Source organism: Branchiostoma lanceolatum, chromosome 2 (genome assembly GCF_035083965.1).
Source record: "Branchiostoma lanceolatum isolate klBraLanc5 chromosome 2, klBraLanc5.hap2, whole genome shotgun sequence".
Classification (NCBI taxonomy): Eukaryota; Metazoa; Chordata; class Leptocardii; order Amphioxiformes; family Branchiostomatidae; genus Branchiostoma; species Branchiostoma lanceolatum.
In genome coordinates, this window is record NC_089723.1 from 31,635,199 (window position 1) to 31,659,538 (window position 24,340).

General features: G+C 43.5%; 2 protein-coding genes across 2 annotated transcripts in view; one reads left to right on the forward strand and one right to left on the reverse strand.

Annotated features, from left to right (window-relative positions):
• LOC136428635 (low molecular weight phosphotyrosine protein phosphatase-like) overlaps positions 1-24,340 on the forward strand; it is a 99,591-nt gene that overhangs the window by 45,643 nt on the left and 29,608 nt on the right. The window lies entirely within an intron of this gene.
• Positions 378-22,667, reverse strand: LOC136428620 (uncharacterized). Its single transcript, XM_066418268.1, has 8 exons — positions 21,966-22,667; positions 21,240-21,567; positions 5,100-5,237; positions 3,797-3,985; positions 3,313-3,448; positions 2,781-2,920; positions 2,250-2,342; positions 378-1,882 (listed from the first exon to the last, which is right to left on the reverse strand). Exons 1-8 carry the CDS (start codon positions 22,082-22,084, stop codon positions 1,676-1,678), a joined length of 1,350 nt encoding a protein of 449 aa, XP_066274365.1. The 5' UTR covers positions 22,085-22,667; the 3' UTR covers positions 378-1,675.

Consider the following 24,340-nt stretch of genomic DNA (forward strand, 5'->3'; position numbering starts at 1 on the left):
ACAACTGAGCAACATGTATTTTGTTCTTAACTAACTAGGAGTAAAAGAACAACAATCGAACTTCTAAAATGTGCCTTACCTGTTTACATGTGTACTGTACGGTGAGTAAATGTATCTCAGTGGGTACTGAAAACATTTGTCACTCGTGGTCAATTAATCGACATTTTCTCCATAGCGGCCACCTGTTCTTAGCGGCCAGTTTTGGCCAGTCCCTTGAGTGACCGCTATAGACAGGTTTGACTGTAGCTATTAAAATGTGCAGTCTCTTTCTAAGTCATCGGTGGGTTATTATTTCTGTCTACTGTTAGCATTCAAAATAGAGAAACAAATTTCTTAGCACACATACCAGTCCACACAGTGAGGATATTGGGGCAAGCTGAAATGTTAGTGAAGCTTCAGTTTTATTTTGAAATGTAGCATCCTATCAGATCTCCCTGTACATAGTTCTTAGAACATGAAATGTAAGCAACAGTTTTGTTTTTTTTCCCCAAAGACTGAGATACTGTTCACTAGATTCAGCTAGCGTCTCCTACGCATGTTTCCTTCTCATTAACAGCCGTTGCCATTTGAAACTGTGGATACCATATTGGTGACGGGTTGATGCCATATCCGAGCACATCACAACTTCTTTTGTGGGAGGGACATATACGTTGGTATAAAAAGCAACATTTCCATTACACATATATGACTATGACAGAATTGTGATCAATGGTAATTGCAAAGAAAGTGCACCAGCTCGGGTTTGAACCTGGGTCAAAAAACTAATCCTCTACGCCTTGAAACATCAAGGTGTTGACGGAGCGTGCTGATACGCTTAAAGTTCTGCCGTTCTGCGATATGGCAACGACCATTTATGAGACGGAAATTTGGGTCTTCTACCATGGTTTAGGGGGGAAAAGTTGTTGCATCACTAAAAAGTTTAGTGTACAGATGGATGGTCAACACACAGTCATGAACATTTGAACCTGATTGTCAGGTAGAGGGAGAGACTGGTCCTTTGAGTCAATAATTCCACAGGCTACTGAGTGTAGACAATACAGTTGGCTACACAATCCAATAACAATCATTTGTACAGTGGTTTACTAATGTGAAAGTCTGCTTTCTCTATGGCTGCGTCAAGCTGTCTTATATAGACCTGACAAATTTTGGGTTCTCGACTTATTGACACACTCATATCATACTTTTTTGTACATTGGGACACGTTTAAAGGGTTTACAGCATTTTCTCACTGAGCCTGACCTGTAAATGTACACTGTATATATCTATATCACAAACTGAATCAGAATCGTTGGACCTGGTATTTCTTACATTTACACAGTGAAGGGCACGATAGAATTGCCCTAAGCATGAATATCCATAAAGAGTGACTTGACATGTATTTCCAGGGTTCTAGCCAGCACCTGTGATACTATCATTTGGCAGAATTTTGTTGCATGTGATGGAAAAAAATTAGACCATTCCATCAACCTTGACAGACAAAATCCATGTAAAGATGTTTAAAAAATGTGAATAAATTGATAGAAGTTTGTACAAGGTGACAGAAACAAGAAGACTTGTAATATCTTTCCATCAATAGGAATTGGGATGATGGAACAAAAATTCAAGCTAGCTAGAACCCTGTGAGTTTCCATGGTTAAGCTTGCAGCTGTTTTACAAACAGCCTGATCTATTAAGCTTAGAGAAGACTGTTAATCTGCCCTAAGACGGCTTCTGTGAGGAGTCTGCCCTTCTCCAGGATCTCCCCAGGTAGCAGGTCCACCAGTGTCTGGACCTGCAGCCTGGGGCTCAGCTGGGCGAAGTTAGGCGGGAGTTCCGCACGCTGGACGTTTCCGGCCTTGATGATCTCCTCCATGACCTCTCGGTAACTGTTGGTGTTCATAACCTGTGAGATAAATACACAATAATAAGACCACATGAAGCATTCCACATGAAGCACTACCTACATTCATCAATTGTGTCTCGATGCGAACTGTAAATTGGAGGACCTGCCCAGTGCAAATATGGGGGATAGGGAGGGATGGAGACGAATGGCCATGAGCACCCGTGGTATCGTCACGACCAGACGATGATGTTATGCCGAATGGCAGTTATACATCATATCATTCATACTAGTATTCAGATATCTTTCCTCCAGAGGCACAATGTATTCTTAAGACCAACGTTTCCCCAGAAGCCATAGAATATGCCGGCTTTTGAGGTAGTCGTCAGGCAACACCATGTTCATCCATGTGCACTTCTATCCTCCTCACCTGTCTGCTGACTGCTATAGTTTCCTCCATGTTATACGCCTGGTGAAACCACCCTGTCGGGATCACCAGCAGTTCTCCTGCGACTTGATCCACCTGGAAATACGAGCACAAAAATGGTGTTTCTGCCTTGAAAGGACTGCTAGATGTCCAGTGTTCCAAATACATGTTCATTTTGTACTACAATTATACAGCATGTTGAGCCAAAAATAGTTATTCAAGCAACTGGATAAAATGTTTCAACATTTTATCCAGTTACTTGAGTAACTATTTTTGGCGTATCTTATTACCTGGATGTCTAACCTTCATCAACGTATATAGCCTGTTGGCTCTGATTATAATCCATGGCAGAGACCATGTGTTGTGTCAAAACTACCATGACCATACCAAAGTGGACACGACGTGCCCATTCTCAGATTTCTTTTGTAGCATTCTTTCTATCACAGAAGGTTGGCAACTAAATCATTCAGTACAATGCATAAGGTATTGTGATGGACGTCGACTGTCTCTACATCTGTCATCTCCACTTCTCACCTCAGCAAACTCGGCCTGCTGGACATCTGGGTACCTGGTGTTGTTGGGACTGAAGGTGTCCACAGGACTATTGTATTTGATGCAGTCCAGCGGGAACCCGCATCTCTGGCCCGGTGTGATGTAGAAAAGATGGTCTTGACCTGCAGTATACGCGTACGTGCTCATGAGAAAGTGTAATTCATAAGTGAGAGGTTAGAAATGCCCGACCTTGCTGGATAGACAGATTAGCATTACGTATGCCTTTTTCTGTCCCAGTTTGTTCTTGCTTGTCTGTTCTGAACCAAGGAATTACATTTAAGTATTTCATTTTCTATCATGCTAAGGATAACTGGGCACCAGTGAGCAGCTACCTCTCTTTCAGTTTAGGCTCCTTTGTACAAGTCTGCCTGTTTTGTTTTAAAGTTTCCTTACCTTGCTGAGACAACAGTTCTAACTGGCCCTTTCTAACGAGATAACACTAAGCCGCTTGTTTCTCTGTACTCTGGGTACTTTCTGAGAGGGAAGGTGGAGGAGACGTCGGGCCCATCTGTACCTGGAGGGAAGAGTTTCCACTTCTTCCGCCCGCTGATGACTGCGTTGATCCCCGTCCAGTTGTAGGGGTCCATGTGCAGCGGTGAGCGGGAGGAGGGAGAACCCCACAGCAGCAGGGCGTCCCACGGCCGCACCGCCTGGAGGAGGGAGGAACGACATTTTCCTCAGAATGTTCCGGTCTTGCTAGGATAATTTTGTCCTTTCAAATGTAACGGTTACCGCTACTCTCCACCCAGTCTACTCAGTTTGACGTGATCGTGATAGAACGACTATGGCAAAACTTATAATGATTGAAGGCAAGTTACGGTACTCCAGCTTACAATCCTTTTCCCAAGTTGATTGTATATGGCTGTTTTTTCCGTTCTCTTTGTGATGATTTCTCTTCGATTTTCCAGCCTTAGAATGATTTGTAGACCTGTTACCAATCCTAAATCAGTGATGAATTAGGCCGCACATTTCGGGAAAAAAGGGGTGGCAAAAGGCACCTTTGGAAACAGCTGGAAGAAGTCTTCCCCGAGCACTTCCACTTCGCCCAAGTCCGCCCGGAGCTCGGGTCTAGTCGGGATGAAGAGTTCGTCCTCCAGGTACATCCATCTCTCCGGCTGCCCTCGGGACGACTCGGCTGCGAAGTCCGCCAGTCTGGTGGAAGCGCTGCTGATACTGCTGCCATTGCCCTTTGAATGAAGCACATATTATTGTCTCTTTGTCTTCGATTTTGTGATGTTTTCACTGTCCCGTGACCAATCAATTTCCTTAATCACGCTGTGGTCACACGTAGCCGTTTTTCCACCGTTCCACTAAACGGTAGAGCTGTTCTGTTATTGGAAATGGCATTTTCTTGGCTGCCCCATGATAGCTTTATGATGCATGGTTATGGAAGTCAACAGCGGAGGTAGGCTCATAGGGCTGTGACAAAGTGCGACTGTCTTCAATGGAGACATAAGCTATGGCGGAAACGGTAGCGCGGGAACATAAATAGGAAGCCATGGATGATTCAGTGCAGGACGACTGTCGCCTTGTATATGAATGTGTGCTTCATCATCAGCGTACAAGAACTACTTTAAGTGCATTAAGGGGTAAAGCCAGCTCAGTATCGTCATAAAACCACTGCGACTGTCTAAACGCTATGCAGTGAAAAACAGCAATGTTATGTTGACCTTGCCTTAGTTTTACGATGTGCGAGAGTCGCCTTTGCAGAAGATGTATTAGAAAATCAATGTTACGGGGCACAATGAAAGGACGTGCCAAAGTCATCACCAGAACAACAGGCATTAACATGGATGGATACATACAAATGTGTTCGAAAGTTGCAGTATTTTCTATGTATTTTCCCAGCGTCTTTTTGTCTGTGTAGTCGGAGATAAAGGAAAATTGAGTGGTCGAACGGTACGAAACGTCAACCTGACTCGTGCACTCCCGGGAATTCGGGGACAGTTTCAAAACAGAATTCTTGCTCAGGTGGATATATCGTCACGTTTCAAACATAACTATAGTATAGCTGTAATGTTGTACATTCTAACTGGAGTTTAGAAGAATTTTTATCTTTTGCTGTTTTTACTTTATTTGAGGAGGCCCACAATACCATATTTAAAGGGATAGGGTATCTAGAAAATTCACATCCCGTTCAACGTTGTCAAGCCAAAAGGACACATTTTGATTTGCGTTATATATTTCGTTTACAATAGTTATCCTTCTACGGTAACTCGGACATCTATAAATCCGCCACATTGCATGTATAGCATCTGAATACATAATACTAAAGATATGACAGAAAACACAAGGACATACGTCAACAGTTTTGACAACTGCGCTGTCGTTCGCGTAGTTCTCCAGGAAGAAGTCACGTGACCATCTGCTGGCCGCCCAGTCAGGAACCACGTCGGTCAAGATCACCGGTCTCTTCCCGTCATACACCGCGATGAATTCCTGAGAAAGAAAAGAGAGAAAATCATACCGTGTTAGCGGTGGTACATTTCCCATGCCTTATACAACCCAAGACCCAAGAAGTCCTCATCATTCCTCTGTGATATATCAGTGATTCATGATTTATGGATACTGACAAAGCTGTTGTCACTACATTTCGGCGACTGTTGGACAAGGTGTCCACTCTTATGCAGCAAAATGAAAAGGCATCCGTCATTAGTTTGCCTTGGCGTTTGCTTTGTTTGCTTGTTTGTTTGTTTGTTTGTATTGTATACCCAGTAAACCGCCTCATAGTGTAACACACCAGGTAATGGATATGTAGCTTGTAGTCTTCAGTACAAACCAAGTTGCCGACAGATCTATTTGATCCACATCGGGGTGGACCCGGGTCACCCCTACACTTTTCGATAAGCGTGGTGGGTTCTTTGACGTGCTCGAGATGTAGCTTTCCTCAAACTCCATTTAACGCCCTATTCGAGGGACGTCCCTAGCCAAAGGTAGGTACTCATTTACACATGAGTAGTCGAGTGAGGAAATTGGTGTAAAGTGCATTAACCAAGGACACAAATGACAACATCCGGACCTGTCACGGATTCGAACTCAGTACCCCCGGGTTCTGAGTCAACCTAGTGTTAATGAATCCCAGGGCGCTCCCTCCCTATTGTGCCTCTTGTTTATATTATCTACCATTGACAACATTATATAGCCTAGAACCTTCCTGTAGTTTGTAATAGAACATTGTACATTGTATTACCTAGAATCTCCCAGTAGCTTGTACTAGATTGATATAAGTAGCCAGTACTATTTTGCCTTACATTGTACCTGTTACAATCGTTGTGCAATAAACTTTGACTTGACTTGACTATGAGAATTATCTGATATCCTGTGATAAACGCACAACCCCTATCGCAAAATCCTTTCACTGCCTTATCTGTGTGTTTTTCGAGTCAGATAGACCACAGTGGAATATCCACTAGAAGTGCTCAATGGAGTGAGATAGCCATTAACGTTGTGCAATTGATTTACTTCAGTTCGACGTTGACTTACTTTCATGGTAAACTTGCGCTTTTGGAAAGGCAGGGCTCCGTGGTAGTTGCACGATGAACATGTTATCATGTGGATGATTTATCTTTTACATGTGCGTATTTTTTCTGCCATGGTGTATCATTTATCAGAATGAACGTACATGGTTTATCCAAGCGAGTTATATAATGTGCAATAAGGTCATTCTCTTCGCTGCTACCCGTTGAGCGACTGGAAATTATTCCCTTATTTTGTGCATCCCTCACTGTTATATCTTACTCGTTCAGCGTCTCTGCTCCCTGCTGTCAGTAGATCACTATATCAGTGGTAGGTAGCTTTATGTGGGAGAGCTGCACTTAAGAAGATGTTAGAGACGGGATCTGAAGGATAAAGGTGCGCCCCGGCCGTCTATAATGGGCTTTACCCTGCGGTGCAGCATGTCTAACTGCAGTCCTGTTTAGGCTAGATTAAGGTCTTACCACCGTGAGGAGATAGGGAGACCCAGGGAGTGATTACAACAATGGAACGAGCGTAGATTATGTTGAAGTCGTGATTTTTACCAAGAAAATATTACTTCAGAGTGTATAGGGTCTCATAACAAGTTAGACTTTTTGTTTATAATGCAATGTAAAGATCTGTTGAGGAAAGTAGCAAACGAGAATACCTGTAACCGAAAAATAGTTTGTTGAGGTGACATATATAGGTGTCTGAGATTGCCAGAATTATCTCAGACACGTTAAAAGTTAAAAAGATGTATTGAGGATGTCATCCCATGAGGTTCCTCTAGTTTTGGGTCCGGTCAGAAGTATGACACATGTTACTGGGCGGTCGAGCCAAAAAGTAAATTGGCATCGTTTCACCAACAACTCTGATGAACTGATACCAAAATAGAGTGTTTCGTGAAAAGTTCGGAAGTCGAGTCTCCACAGATATTATCAGACCCCTTCCCAGGGGATCTTGTTACTTGGTGGATTTTCATTCCTGAGGACGTCGGCCACGGCACCGGATATCGGTAATGCAACAGACGAGCCGCTCTCCCGGCTAATTACGTCCCAAAGAGGCTATATCTCACCATCCGATCCTCATATGTAGAAGATTGAAGAATCTGATCTGAACACGGTAATTGGATGCGAGGTCTCAAGTTTTCAAGTGTGAAGATAGATTGGTAGATATAGACATTCTTCCCTTGTATTCTGATAGCCCACATAACGTTAACAACAAACGCAGAATGTAACATCTTGTCCACGTTCCGCAGACACAAAGGTCACCACTTCCCTCAGGCAGTATACCCAGCAACAGTGGTCCCCTGTCAGGTCTCAAGTTTTATTGAGATGCTCTTATAGATGTGGATGTGGCCCCCGGGACATGGGTGTGGCCAACGAGTCACACTGAAGCACAGCCCATACTGTTCATATAACGTTACTGTACTGTAATAACGTTGTATCTAACCACGAGAATGTCATTTTCTGATCATTTCGTTAGTATTGACGAAAAGAAAATGATGTTCTTTTGCTGTGAGGTATATCAAAGATGAGTACATAAAGGGTTCAAAAAGTCATGCAAGTACTCCCCTTCTTTGGGATATCGCTATGTCTCTTATTAAACCAATTCTTCACGGAGGTTGCAATCGTCATATCTCCACCTCAGTAAATCAATTTCGATAAGCATGAATATCCAGGAGATGGGACGCCCCCAAAACAGTAGGAATCTGCAATACATCACTCCCGTATATTAGAGGGGTTGTCTCAGAAGATGGATCACCAATCAAGGGTAGCTCTGTTATCACCTGTTTCCAGCCAGAGGCGCAGCGAACGAGGAGGCGGAGAGCTTGTTGCTTAATGAGACCATCCACGCTCTGTCTCCCCTTCAGTAGTCAGCCATGTCTTGCCCCTTCATCCTGTTGCCAGGCGATATCTTATTGCTGACTTGTTGGACTCACATCAGTTTCTTACAGGCAATTCCCTTAACACCCCATGGCTTCTCACGCCTTTAAAGTACTTTGATACGGTGCAAATTCTCAGGTTGGAAACAAAGCGGCACTAAGCACTGGTCACGAGGAAAAAATGTTTTCTAATCGAGTGATTAAGAGACATGAAGTCTCGGCGAAGCAAAGAACAGTTTGGTATGCTGGAAGAATTATTCTTCGCACGCGCTCTTCAGCTTGCGTTTTGGGTACACCCATGCCCAATTACATGTCTATTGGTTTTCAACATTACAGTGCAAATGACGAATAACCCAGAGGTTTCCTGGAAGAAATTGCGGCTCTTTGTGGGTGGTTATAATTATTGAAAGCTTTTACCGAAAACAGCACGGTAGCCTTTCTGACGGGAAAAAACAGCAATTTTCGCAGACATTCACTCGGGTGTTTAAAAACAGTCATTTGTCGGCCGTGCCTGTTCGTTGAAAGTCCATTGTTACTGGAGGACGCGGTTAAAGCGTGCGAAAGTTGCTGAGTGGTGTGTCATCACAGCCTGATTCGGCTTTTAACGGAGCTTCCGTCTTTAACGCCTTATAACTGCTTCGTTCAATAATGTACAAAAGGAGCCACGAGATGGATGTGCAGAGTGTGAATAATGCCCTAATGCTGTACGTGCCCATGACACGGGTAATGCGAAAGTTCCAACTAATTTTCCGCTTGCCCATCGCGCCGTTCCGAGTGATCTCAGATCGGATGACAGGCGGTTAGTTCCGTTGGTCCATTGTTGCCATTCTGTAAGCCTCCGTGTATGGCGTGGCCCTCTGACATATTGGTGTCAGCAAAACCCAGGAGTACGGATAGGACTTGTTGAGCTCAGTTGCCAAAACTGTTTGAGATGGAAGGGCTGAGTTTTCATGCAAGTGGACAGGAAGCCCCCAGGACCCTGTTTTCGGGAGTTGGGTGTACAATTGATTTGTCCTTTTGTGGACTACTTTGCTGACCAACTTCACATTGGCTACAGCACTTGTACGTTAGTGTGAAGAAGAATAAAGCTTGGTGGCAATGGACACAAAGCGCAAGCCCCCTTTCCTCTGTAGTATAGGGGTCAGTAAGGGTGACGCATGTTCTGATCTTGGCGAGATGACGCCTTCAATTGTAAGTTGAACGAGACGGCGTGGACGATGCTATAGGAGCACTATCAAACAAAATCAAACAAAGTATAGGTGTTCCCGCACTCGGCCTACTACCGCCCAGATTAACTCCGATCCGCAACGCTATCGCTACGCCATTGCAATCTGAAAGCAAGTGTTGAATATGTTATGAAGGGAAAAGTACGATGAGCTCAACTAGCAATTGCAGCGGTTCCGGTACATAAAATTTTAATGCGTTTTTGGTTTCTCCTTTTCTGTCTATTTCTCTGTATCTGTAGTCTACGTTGATTCTATCAGATTGCAAAGTTTCGGTTGAAAACAAACAAAATCAAAGGAAGAAACGAACAAACAAACAAAGAAAGAAAGAAAAATAAGCCGGTAAGCGACTGGCTTTGAATTGTAGTGTTATCCTCTATGCAACGTTTCTTCCTTTATCAAGAGCCATAATGGTTCACTTCGGTGATTTAGATCTAGACCTATTTGTCAAGCTAGATGATAAACCTTTCCTATCAGAGAGGGCGTGGAATGGAGTGATTACCGATAAGACAAAGGAGATGATTGTATGCTTTTCAGTGTGACAAAACCTAACCTTCTACGCATAGGCATAAGCGTTCTGGTATCTGACATTAGGGAGGAAATCGGTCTTCTGTGTGAAAGGCTTTTAACATGCACCGATCCCTGATTTACGTTACCACATTCCGCTGTGGTCACCAACCTTACCTAGATGGAAAGGAACTTGAAATATTTACGCCATGACACATGTAGTGTCATGAGAAAAACCACTTATGTCCATACTGGTTTACGGATCTTGAATGTAGAGCTGCTTATTTTCACACAAGATTTAAAGAAGGCCTGTTGCAACACATTTACAGTATGTCGTGTTGTACGGTGGTTGGGGGAAGGTTTACTTACCCACACAACTTTCAGCACCAAGGACATTATGCTACTCACAGGTGATATGATGTACTTGGTGCAGAGCGTGTAGTCGGCCTTACAAAAATGGGATGGCTTCATCCATATCTCGGCCTAATCCTGCAAATCACATAACACAACGCTCTTTTCTCACTAATTGAGTCATGACCTTTCATTCTTTTTAAACATGTACAGACGTGAACCTCCTTCGACCCACCGATCCGACATGCGCCTTACAAGGATGCCGCTCCCCTTTTGTGTAATGAACTTAAAGACGGAAAAGTCGAACTTTATTTCCCGTGCACCCCTGGCAATCATAAACGGACATCAAAGCCCGGACCTAATGGAACAGTATCGACTCTTCCCGCCCAGTTCAATGTTAAAGTTCCGCGGTCGCTCCGCTTGTGTGACTTCGGTCAATACCCTGTCTGCGTTGCTATCCACTTGAGCGTGAGTGTGTTCGGACCTTGTATGTTCTTTGACCTTCCGTCTAAAGCCAGTGACCAGAACGTCGTCTGTAATGTTTCGCTCGTTTATTAAATGAAAAATTCTGGTTCAAAAGGTGTACCGGGTCCGGTATTAACGTTTTATGGGCAGCCAGGAATAAACTGGTGAAATACTCCCTCTGAATAGGGCTTACCTTCAATTTTCAGTCTGCTTACATGTACCGAGATCTTATAAAAGGCGCCTGTCTGGGGTAGATTCCAGTCGTTATGGCGAAGAGTTTGTCTGACACGATGTCTATTACATTAGATGATGTACGACAAATTATGTTCGCCAACCTCTGTCTACTGAGTCCTAATCCTGGATCTGTAGGTTAGCAAAGGTCCCCATCATGTCCTTGACGTACAGCCACGCAGATCCATCCCACATGTAACCAACCGTTCACCGATCGTCCAAAATCTATGACTTATTCGTTCCAAAGTCAGACCGCCGTCCCTGGTCTCGTCGTGATATAATTGAAGTGAGCACGCCGGCTCCAGGAGGATTCGATCCAACTAATGAAAGGTAATCAGAGTTAATATCCGCGTATGTGCCGCCAGGGTGTTTCAATTGCAGGAGAACGTGACAGTCGGCTGACGTGGTCGGCTGTAAACTTTAGAGATTTCCTTGCATGGCTCTTTTCACGCGAGCTTTAGGAGCTAGACTCTTTAAGCACCCTTTACGATCTAACCCGATTAAATCAAGCTTCTAGATGCCTTCCCACTGGCACTGGTCCCTAAAAGTTTCATGGCCAACTTATCTAAGTCAGGAGAATTGTCAACATCATTATCATGTTAATCCTGTTAATTTACGCAGATGTGCTAACATGAACCAATAATTATTGTCAGACTGACAACAGTCTGTTACCATGGGTGTTGTAAGATATAATGACTGGTTTCCATGATTGCAAAACGTCCTGAGTTCCTATATAGTATTGGTGACTCTAGGAAAGGGAATGATCCTCTCGATTAAGGTGTATATGAACACAAGAAGCTATCTACGAGGTGGCCCAATCAGCCCCTGACAGCGAGAGATTGTGTACCACAGGCTATTTACGATCTTGGTGTATAGACATTGGCTTTTCAGTGCGCCTTCTTAGACTTAGTAAATGAATGTTTTGACGATGGCCTTTAAAAGGATGATACATTTGGTAACCAAATTTATCGTCCTTTTACAGGCCATCGTCAAATTTTAGTATGTTATACAACTCCACGCTTACAGCACTCCAGCCGGCATGTACTATGTATTTCCCATCGGTTCCCTTTGCCGAAAACACCATTCGCGTGCTCGTAAGTAGCCTGGATACCAGACCCTGCGCACGATGCGAGACGATAACCCCTTTTTGTCGTGGAAGTTCTAGTAGGGGATAGAGTTGGCACCCGGTCTCTCTTGGCAGCCGAGGTCTAATATCTATCGCGCGAGAGGTAATTAGGGGCCCGCGTGCTAACTGTGGTGGCGGGGCAACTTGCCTCCCCGGCCAAAAGAATAAGCGATTGTAGCGCAGTGGTCTGATACCCTAGCCTGGGTGCCATCCTATTTCTACCGGGGCTCCTATTTCTACCGGGGTTGTAGGAGCGAGTGTAGGAGCCCCGGTAGAAATAGGAGCCCCAGTAGAAATAGGAGCCCCGGTAGAGATAGGATGGCACCCAGGCTACTGATACCCAGGCTAGCTCGTAAGCCTTATCTCCCCGGACCCCGCAGCGCACCGGGGGGTGACTACTGATCCCGCCTGGCTCCTCTGTTCGTGCTGACGTGACGCTGAGACGGATTGAGCCCGGTCGTAACCAGGTTATGTCGGCTTGTAACTGAATCTCGCTGTTATTACAGGTACCTTGTCAACGAAAATCTCAAAGTGGATTATGGCGTATCTCTAGTAGTATACTGGATGTGCTCCGAGCAGGGACTTAACCACATCACGTAAATCTTCGTGCGATCAGTTAAAGATTGATGCTGAGAAGATCAGTTTAGAATTGATTTTTCTTCAGTAGCCGGTAGAAGATAGTGATGAGATAGTGATGACAATCACGTTTGTCCTTGTATAATTCATGTCCACTCAGTATCGGACTGTACTAAACATAGCAGACCTAGTGAACACAAGAAGAAGGCTAGGAAGGCGTGTATCTATGTCCTCATCTTAACCAACAGCCAAGCACTAAGAAAAGTTTTCTTCACAATAATGGACGAAGAATCGTTGTTCTAACTTCATCACGTGTTAAACAAACGGCAGGCTAAACGTCAGAAAGCCAGAGTGATACTCGGTCCCAAAGAATAGTGTCCCAGCGGCTTAGGTGTGATGACAACGACATGATGGACGTTTTTCCATTTCACCGAGCTCTTTTCTGGAGGGAATCCAATAAGCTGTAAAATGGGCCTTTGACGATAATGACAATGGGTGACGACCCGTTCCAGCAGGCTCAATGCGTATCGATTGAAAAAGTTTGTTCAAGGTGGCTTCTGCGAATAACGTTAACGGCAACATAAAGAGGCAGTGGGTTAGTTGTGCACTTCATTTTAACACCGGCGAAGAGAAGAGAAATCCGTGAAGACGCACAGTTGGCTGATTGTTATCTTGCCTAGATTGCTTTTTTGTGGCAGTCAGTTTACTTTTAATCAATTCTATGCCCTTAACCCTTTAAGGAAAGTCAATGTCATCAGCGTGGCTCGATTTGGAGAACGTTTCAATTGATGGTTACAAAATGTAATAGTTCTTCCATTTAGAATCGTGCGTCCAAAGTTGAGAGACTCGTTGTTAGTTCTTCCATTTAGAATCGTGCGTCCAAAGTTGAGAGACTCGTTGTTGTACTCTCCAAGTTAGGGTCTGGCTGGTTTTTAACGTGTTTTAGACGCTTTTGTCCGGCTCTTCAAATGTGAGAAAATAGAAAATCTAACAAAAACCAAAAACCAACAAGAGCCCAACCTCTGCCTGGAGAGTATCTTTGTTGCCGCTAGACTAGCATCGTGCTATAATGTCTTTCCTCCTCGGTTTCTTCTTCCCTTTTGTTGGTGCTGGTATTAATCTTTACCCTCTGTGGTCCTAGCAGAGCTTGAGGTAATCAACCGCCAGCCGCATATCTTCATCTACATCTTATGTCCTCCTTTCACTTCAAAACTCCATTTCCTGCCCCTTCTCTTTCCTTGGTGAGCGGAAGATAGATTGCTTTCTTCTCCTGAATGCAAAGATTACTTACAGATTCCTAACACAAAGCAGGGAGGTCATTCATGTGTTTCAGGCCTATTCCGTCTTGCCAGAAGAAGGTACGCTGTTATAGACTGTGCGAATAAAGACTTAAGCTTTTGAGTACTTACGGAAAAGCCTGATACATTCGGCGTTCCTCACAACTACTTGAGAAGAGCTTTAGGCACTTCTGATGGCTCAGCAGTCTTTGCCCGTGGGTTAGACTAACAAAGTATTGGTTCTGCATATTTCTATCCTATCTATTCACAGATTAGTTTAATTTGCAGCGTTTCACTGCGTTTGTTTGAACAAATGGATTGACAGTACAGTTACAGACCCTGCAGGCTTGATGACACTCTGACCCGAGTTACTCGTACTTTTTAGCTCAGACACCATGGGAAAAATCTATCTAAGATAGCTACATTACAAATTGTCTATGGCCTGTGTCATTTGTACCACACGCCATCAGAAATCTGTACCGACATACAGTATCGGTGTTGTACAAGTTTATGACCCAAGATTACCTCAAGATAAGGCTACATCAAGTAATTTTTATGGATGACGTCCGCGCGCATTGATTTTGGTCTGTTCCCAGAAAAAAAACAAGAAATTCCGCTTCCTGTAACTATGACCAAAGAGTTACGACAGTGCCACAAATCAATGGGATATGGAAAGAAACAGGACAGGACAAAAACTGCTGTTCAACCTCAACTGATTTATTCATATTATTGCTGTTTTCATGATGAATAAAAGAATTGTTAGTTGTTACACTGTGTTCTCTCATCCAATTTGTGTCCGAACATGTGTCGTCGACTATTATATTTCAAATCTAGGCATCTTGCTTTTTCGGTCCTTCTTTTTTTTTTTTTTCGCGCTCTCGCATTAGATTTGGGGTCTCCAAAGGACGTCGTCCATAAAAATTCTTGGTGTAGCCTAAAAAGGCCGAGGAACATGGAAATGACGATATTGCGGTCGTGATGTCATGACGGGAGAGTGTAATATCTATATAGATTTTTGACCATTGATCCCAAACGTCTTATTACAACAGACCGGCGTCGACGTCACTCGTCACAGTACAAGGTGGATTAAACTCAAGAGAGAAAGAGCAAGGACGGTAGTGCAGGAAAAAAGGATGCGTTTTGGGAGGACATGATAGTCATGTTAAGCCCCTTCTCACTGGACCCACGGCACGGCGTCAATGTGTCCTAAACTGTGTGTTACCCTTGACTTTATAATGGGAATATCATTAGAAACGTACACGTATGACCAAAAAGACAAAAAGCTTTAAAAGATTCGTTTTTTGTCGATGAAATTTGTTGAGTGCTTTGTCAATTCAATCGGCCGCAGCGACTCCGGAGCGTACCACGGGTCCAGTGAGAGGGGGGCTTTACTCAGAGCAATAAAAATGCAAATGATACCATCCAATCTCACTATACATACATGAATTTCATTTGTGATGACTTGTCCAACCCAAAGAAAGAGAGAGATATGCTGTTACAGACTATTACTACTAAAAAGACGGAAACTTCACCCTGTCTGGAACACAAAACGATATTTTCGATGTATTGTTGTCATGTTGAAGTTCTATATCCGCCTGCATAGGTCAATTTGCTTATACATCATTCCAATAGCGAGACCGAATCCCCCATACATGACTACATTGGAACCCATATACTGTTATACTTATCGATAAATTCTGTAGTTGTAATTGTAGGATGTGCAGATAAGCTTTGTAGTATTGTTAATCTAATGCCATACATTGTACCATGTACGATTGTTGAGCAATAAAGTTAATTCATACCGACATCAAAAACCCGGTGACAGTTCCCTACATGTCGGGTAAAAGTTAAGATAAATGGGAGACGTCATACCAGGCGCCAAGCGGACCAGAATGTCCCTCCGGTGAATAGCACTCACCCTCCCCATCAATACTACTCGTGTCCCCCTTGCCAAGAAGACTGCATCTGGAACCCTCGCTTTGCTTTCATTACACTTTATACAGACTGGGCAGAATTCATAACCTGCTTTTAGATGTTGGCATTTCAAAAGGGGCGGTTCTTCTTCATTTGATCCATCAATATAGCGCAACCCCTAAAGGTCTAGACATTTCCTTGAACTCTTTCTTTATTTACTGGGGTTTGGAGGAGGTGAACAGATTCGGCCATTAGACTGCGACGCCCCGGGGAAATACGAGATATCAACAGCGACTACCTTGTTGATCGTATTTCAGCCTATGCGCGTTTCTATCGATCGGAATCTACCTCCATGAAAAACGGAGGTATTGTTTCGGGTGTGTCTGTGCATGTGTGTGTGTGTGTGTGTGTGTGTGTGTGTGTGTGTGTGTGTGTGTGTGTGTGTGTGTATGTCTTTCTACAAATTTATGGTCAGCAATGATTCAATGGCATTTGGTATGTGGGTAGGTGTTGGCAAGACAAGGTTGATTTTGTACCCCCTGGTTTGCCTGGTTTACCCCTTGGTACTGCAGCAGAACTTCCGGTTTTGTTTTGTTCTGGACATGCTATGGTCATGTACTATCAGAGTTGGATGAACAGTGGCTTTCACACGAAAAACACCTCTTACATGATCATTTTTTATGAGCACGAGAACGTATATAGTGCCAGTAGGGCAACGTCAGTCGACCATTGGGCGCGTTCATTCTGTATGTTGGAACAGAGTTCAGCTATCTACTTCCTCACACAAGAGTTATTGGGCATGTGATGTGATGCAAAATGGCAAACATGCTGGCTGTCGTTAGCCGCCAATGTAGTTACGCTCTGATTCCTAAGTAAGAAAAAGAGCGCACAGCACTATCGCATGAATGAGCTTTCAAATACATGTCATATTTTCAAGCAAGGCAAATGCATTGCCTCGTGGCACTCTTGCGCTTCCTGGCCCCAAATGTTATTCCTTAATGGTCTTGTAATGGTCGCTGTTGATACCGAACTACAGGTAGGACAACATTTTCTGGTGAATATAATGAATGTAGTCAGCTGCGTTGCAAATCTCTGCTTACCAGAGCGTTTTACATGAGTTGAATAGACGGCCGAAAAGTCCCTAACGGTTTAAATCAGCCATAGACAGATGGTAACATTGACGTCTCGTGGCAAAGGTCATCATTTCCTCCGGCGTCCGGATCTCTGGAGGAACGGTGACATTTGGCAGACACTCCGTGCGTAGATAGAGGAATGACAGTGTTGTTACGATAACCTACAGGGGTTTGGGATGATGACTTTAACTACCGCAGGAGCAACCGTACTGGGTTTGTCTGATGTAAACAGGCCATGATGGGAATAAACGCATGACCTTCAGTTCCAGGTAGAGGAGATACTCGGAGTCATCCTAAAGTTTCTTTTTTGTTGTTGTTGAAAAGTCCCGTTTGCATCCAGAGCCGTCCATCGGAGATGGTGGAATAATCTCTCGGTGCCATAGGGAGTAGGTATATATGGACGTGTGACTATGACCTATAGCCATCTAAGCTCGAGTAGTGAAGTTTTTTGGACGATACGGTACGTTTATCATTATTCAGAAGAATACCTGACTCATAGACCCCAGTATGCTAACAGACTTCCAAAATAGATGGCTCACACAAACGCGCCTCGAACAAACCGCACGCTTCACTTTGCATGGCAGTGAAGTAGACCGTTCAGGGACTAGGTAATTACGGACGTTAATAGCCACAGTAATGGTACGCGGTCTGGCCACTATACAGCCTAAACGACTCCTGGCATTGAAGTTCCGTATTTTTCACATTTAAGCCCCCATCCCCTTTTCTACGCGTAAAATGTGATTTCTGATTCAAGGCCAAAATATTCTTTAAGGCAAGAAAAGAAGCGAGCCTTTCATGCACAAAATGCACCGTTGAACATGTATGTATTAAACTGGTGCGGTTTTATTACTCGGCTAGGGACGGTTAAGTTTCTCAGGTTCATTAACCTGAGGTAATTGGAATCATTTACGACAGCAGCGCTGTAAAACTGTGTCCATGAATACCGAATATCTCTCCTGCAGCTACATGAACAATACAGTCCCCATATGGTCAAGATAGTACAGGGAAACGGGAGGGTGATAAATGTATCTATGAGTAAAACTGTAATGGGATGTCCAGAAAATAGTACGGACCTATTTATCTAATGATATTTATGCCGTACTTCACGTTACATCAGTTCCAGCTGAGATTCTATCGAACAGTATGGTTCGCTTTCGCCTTGGCTTCTGAAAATACAGGATTTCAGAGACTAGCTCTGATAGGAAAAGGTCGGAAGCTGATGTAATCTCATTTCGTAACGTTACGCGACCCAGAGTGGACACCAACTTTATTCGACAATAAAGCCATGTTGGTTTGATTATATGGATGACATCCTTTGGGAACCCTAGAACTGTTGCGAGCGTGCGAATAAAAAAAGATCGGCAAAAAAAGTTGCCTTCATTATGAAATCTATGTGGTCAGAAAGGACGAAAAACAACTAAACACACAGAGTATGGTATACCGAAATATATGTTCTTCATGTTTGTTTTTTCACAACTTCTTCTTTGACTTTGGAATTGCCTTTGGCATTCTACGACATTAGTATCCGTTTGTCGAATTTTTTTTTTTCAAGTTAACGTTGGGTAACATAAATTCGTGGGGTACTTAAATTCGCGATTTTTCGAAAACGGGGTATTTAGGGATATGTGCTTGATGCAACATAAGTAATACCGCTAGAAATGCAAACCTGACAGACTAACGTATTCAGAACACTGTCTGAAAAGCTTCGATAAGCATGCATTAGAAGGCGACGAGGTCAAAAACTCTCCGTCCCTTATTGGAACAGTCTGAGGGCTTCGTGGGAGAATTACACAACATGGTTGTCGGCTGGTTTATAAGACAAATGTCACATCCGCTTCCTGCTAAACACAATTATTTACAAGACAACTTATTACAATCTCTTTTGCTAACCTGCAACTGGATTCTAAGTGTGATCAATCATCAGAACTCCTCTCTGTTGCTATAACCTACGGCACGTGTATTTTCCCGCCGCCATATTGTTAACCAGAATCCTGTTGTCAAGCAGACGACAAAGGTTTGTGGGGAACACTTTTTTGTCTAAATGTTGCGTGTGATAGTGGACTGAGGAAGATATTTTCCTCAAAGTTTGCTCCTAACACAACAAGGAACACATGGACATAGTAGTATTACCATTGCTACGGCATCCAGCTAACTTGCCATGAATAATGTAACGTTACACGTTGCCATGACGATGGGCCGACTTTGAGTGAAGTTCTACCGACTCAACACACGGGTTGTTCCCGAACTGGCCTGATGTGTGCGGTACGGCCGTTTTTTCGTGTATTTTTTTTTATTTGGACACGTCTATATCCATAGCACTCTCCTCAAGCCAAGGATGTAACGAATAGCTACTGTATAAAATGTAATTAGCGGTAAGATATTCAAGACGAATCTTCTCTCCCGAAATAATGTTCACACCTGTCCGACAACACCGTCATTGTGCGTGCGGCGGACGGTAGTTTCAAGTTGAAATATTATAGTGTCAGCACGACTAGAGACAAAATCTACCATATATGTGATTAGTGCAAAGATAGTACATGATACTGACAGAATAATAGACAAAAAGGATGGTTTATTGTTCTGCTAGATTGATTTCAGTCAACCATTATCGGAAAAATGGCGAATTTATGTTACCCAACGTAACAGCATATATTTCCTCATTTCGAGGCTGCTTTTTACGATTTACAGTATGGTCGAAATCTTTTTTTATTTGAAACGGCCGAAAATTGATGCACGCGGGGGTGTCATCCATATAATCAAATCAACATGGTATAACTTTCACCAGGGAAAAAAACACCTACTTAGTCCGAAAGAACGGGTGTACGCAAAACCGATTTTTGCTCTCAGTTGAGTCAATGGCATCTAGAGACGAAACCTTTCAATAATATGCAAGGGATGTAGAAACGTCCTGTTGCAATAGAGGATTTTGAGTGTCTTCATAGCCTGTTATCCAAGCCTTTTATAGACCCCGAGTCTCCTCTCCGCAAATAGCGAGACTCGGGAGCTATGATAGGTTTGGACACCAGGCTACGTCTTCAGTGGTGGCGTCTTCAGATGTTGTTTTAACATGCAAGCAAGCCAGTGTCCGATACAAGATAGTATTGTAAATGCATTTAAGTTCGAGTGGTTTTAAGTTCACGTTTGAAACAATAGTAGTGCTGCAGTCATAGGTGGGCAAAAAATGTCGCGGTGGTTTTAAGTTCGCGCTGAAAGTTCACCGCGAAAACCGCCAACATAAAACCACCGCGAACATTTCTGCATTTACAGTAATGCACGGTCAGTGTATGAACTTACGCCTTACGCTAACCTAACCCGTCTGGAGCAACATTTCATCACTCTGGCGTCATTAATGCTCGTCAAAGCAAATGCACATTTTGCGGACCGTTCGAAAGTCCACATGTTTTATTCATACCGTAATATCCCGCGGCAGAAGTGTACCCATTCCGGGCGCAGGTTCAACATACATCACGGTAATATCTCCCGCTTTCACAATACGGAGAGAGGAGAGCCCAGCTGGCTATAGCTGCCCCCGTCTGACCCCTGAATGAATAGAGCATCCTCGCGATGGATGTTAAGGACGCATTACCACTGTGTTCTTAACGTTCTTCCGGGAATTATGATCATATCGCATGGATACAGGTCGCTCACGACTGCTACTGTACAGCCTACATACATAACTCTTTTAAAATCCATTTATTCCGGTCACGGTAAGGCCCCAGGGATACGTGTGGACTGCGCGTAAAAGATACTGGGTTAACGTCATTTGTGTAATAAAAATCTGACTTCTGCTCTTACAACTTAATGTCGGTGTAAATGAATAGTGCTTGCTGTAGCAATTCAACCGCTGTCAATAGCTCTGCTGATCGTTGCATCAATGGGGATTTTTTATAGTCAAGCAAATCTTTATTAACCTCTTTGTACATCTCGGCTTTTAAGGGAGAGTTGCCAATTTACGAGCACACTAAACTGCTGCGCAGTCTGCTCGGATATTGTATTTTGTAGCCTCCGTCACCTTTGCTACCAAGTAATAAAGTATACACAGCTGTGTTTTATCTTTTTCAATAACTGCGCGAGTATACTGCTGGTTGACCTGTGCGATAACTCAGACTTTTACACTAAAACTGCAGCTCATTTACGCACGATATGATCAAGATGTCCCATTCAGTGCACGACTTCTATTCTTTACTTCACATTCTGTGAGTGTGTTACCTATGCAAATCATACAATGTTACACTATAGCTCTAGCTCTAGCTCTGCAAATGATAGATACTGTAAAAAAAGCAGAAGAAAATCCCACCTCATATGAGAGATTGTGTCTTCTATCGACCACCAGAAGAAAATCCAAGTTCTGCTGTGAAACGACGCCGGCCTCCTGACGCAAGGCCACATAGGTCTCAGTGGCATACAACTCGTCTTCCACCTGGTCTACGTCAGGCGCGACCGCTTTAGAGAGTTTGTACTGGTCAGAGCCCGCGGCACCTCCGCCGCCGCCGCCGTTGTACCAGATCATGGAGATGACGCTGAGACTGAGCGGTAAGACCGCCGTCAGGAAGATGAGGCAGACCTGTCTCAGCTGGAGACACAGGTGGTCAAAGCTTCGGAACCACGGGTGGTCCAGCACTGACCTGAAACACAACAACAAAAAAATCATGACATTTCAACAAGTAAGAAAACTTAACCTGAAATATGTGTATGTAAAATGACATGAACATTTTAGCCTGGGTGCCATCCTATAACTGCCGGGGCTCCTACACTCGTTACCCTAAAAAATAATATTTTTCAGGGTAGCGAGTGTAGGAGCCCCGGTAGTAATAGGATGGCACCCAGGCTATGACCATTTATTCTTGACTGTAAATATACTTTTAAGTACACAGGAGTCTGCGCTTCCACAGGTATTGCCTAGTGGCATCTTGAATAAAGCTTAAAAAAGCGTTAAGTCTTGCATGTCTACCTTTAATAATCGAAAGCAGTCTGGAAACAGAACAAACGAGTGCGTAGAGCATCACTATGGCAACGGCCTCACCTGTCATCCTGACCGGATCCCTTGCTGTCTTCTGGCTGGTCGAGCCGTCTGTGAGGAAATCGCAGGTGTCGTCTGCGATGTACTAAAACAGGGCTGGAATCTTCCGCAGAATCCTCCATGTTTGCCTTCAGTCGACGTGTAACTCTTTTTTATGAGGACCTAACACGCTACACCATTTCATAAGCCGACAATATGTTTGAAAGCGAGTTCTTCATGACAGCGTCGGCTTTGCTTTCTTCTTGTACATAAATCTGTACTCAACGCATTAACCCGGAATGGTGCGAACGAAAGCCACTTGAAGCCCTCTCCTAGTGAACACACGATCCTGCCACACGGAGAGCCGTGTGATCCTCGCGCAGCATAGAGTAGCGACAGTAATGGAATTGTAGATGTGCTATCAGGTACAGAATAGCACTCCGCCGTCTCTCTGCGTGCAACTGGCTATCTGTATCCGTGCCCGCCGATGATTTAGACCGTAGAGGGGTATCGTTTGTATCAGCTGGGCGCTCCAATCCGCGTTCATCGTCCGCCGTAGTCAATCATTAGAAAATGAAGCCACGTAAAAGCTTACACGGTACGTTACAGCAGCGTTATTATGTTATAGGCGTCGTGGTCCGAGATGGAATCTCCCGTGAATTATTTGCGACTGTGTCTCGTCGGAAGAGGACTTTCCTTTAAGAGCTAAATGTTGTCATGCCCCGGATTAGGTTAATCTAACTAAGGCTATAAAGAGGGGTGTAGCAAAAATAGAAAAGGACATAAATAGGCGAAAATGGATTTCTTCACTTATGCCAGGGATCGTTTGAAAATAAAACCGTTGATAAGAGTAGACTGATCAATACGAGGATTCAAGAAAAAGCAAATAAAACAGACGTTATGCTGTTACCAACTATATGGAGTCCCCTACCGTGCGAGTGGTCTATCCGGGGTTCCCTTATGAAAATGATGTTGGTTCGTTATTGATCTGTACATGTATGCAATGTACGCCTCATAACATGACTGCACCCGTACCAATTTCTAGGCGCTTATAGTGCAGTAAAATACCTTATTTATCCCAACCATATCATTCCTTTAACTGGGAGGTTATACGTGGAAGGGGGATTTCTGGTGAAATATTCAATCTTACGGTGTATTTGTTAGGCCAAAGGTTTTGACATAACCAAATAATATTGACATGTCAACAAAACGAAAACATGAAGCAAAAATATACATCCCAGTCTCGGTTGCGTTCTGACATCCTATCATTACCATTTCTAGCAAAAAAAAATGATTAACGAATTACAACGTAATTCTCGTGGTGGGTTTAACATGAGCATTAGCATCATGCTGCGAGATATTTGTAAATTGAGGTCACACGGATGTTCCATTGCTTCTAATGCAGGGTAAGGCAGACTGTGGATATATAACCAACACCAATGTAGAATAACAACACTAAGCGCTAAAATGGCCGTTACAAACACCAGGCGTCGGTACCCATGTGTCCTGTCCCTAGTGCTGAAAAACAGGTTGATAACGAATAACAGGTCTGTATGAAACAATCTTTCGATGTCCATGGCGGTAATGTAGTCTCTATCTGACTCATAAAGCTGCTATTGGGTTGACAATGTCTAGCTCCTCAGCCGGCTAACTCTGGCAAATTCATATGCTTGATGAACTATTTCATACTATTTTTGCAGCAATCCAGAACATCTAGCAGCCTTTACGAACGCTATGAGCGTGATTTGATAAGGATAGGGGATAAGACTGTTGAAATTCTTTTCTCCCACAGATTATGAAACAGATTTACAGATTAGTACGGAAGTCACCCAGACTATCCGGTTTAAAGTGTCATTCATAAAAAATAACATTGTATTTTTTCTAGTGATGCAAGTCCCTAGCGACTCCGGGACGAAGTTCAACTGGATGGTAACGTCATAAGTAATACCAAATTAATAATCCACGCAGAACAAATCTCATTCATGGAATCGATAATAATTGACGTATGAACTTCAAGAGCCCCTAGATAATTGCATGTCTAAAGCTAAAGTAAGTTCAATCTTCTTGTTAGAATTGGCATTGTAGGCGGCTTTCCGAAAGCCATGGGTCTTTAATCATCACACCGTACCATCTGCCAATGTAATTTGTCAGTTTAGAGTCCTTGACATTATCAAGGACATTATAAGTCTTTTCTTTTCGGCTAGAGGCGATGATAGCCAACTACGGAAGGTTTAGATCTTACCAACAACGCCCAAATCATTGGACCTTATGACCATGAAAGTTATGTTAGGGCTCAGCTGGGTTCAAGAATCAACTGAGACATTTTGTCATAGGACTCGACAGCTATGTGGCGCCCCCTAATGGCCGACACTTGTTTTGCACAAACAAAAAGTATTGAG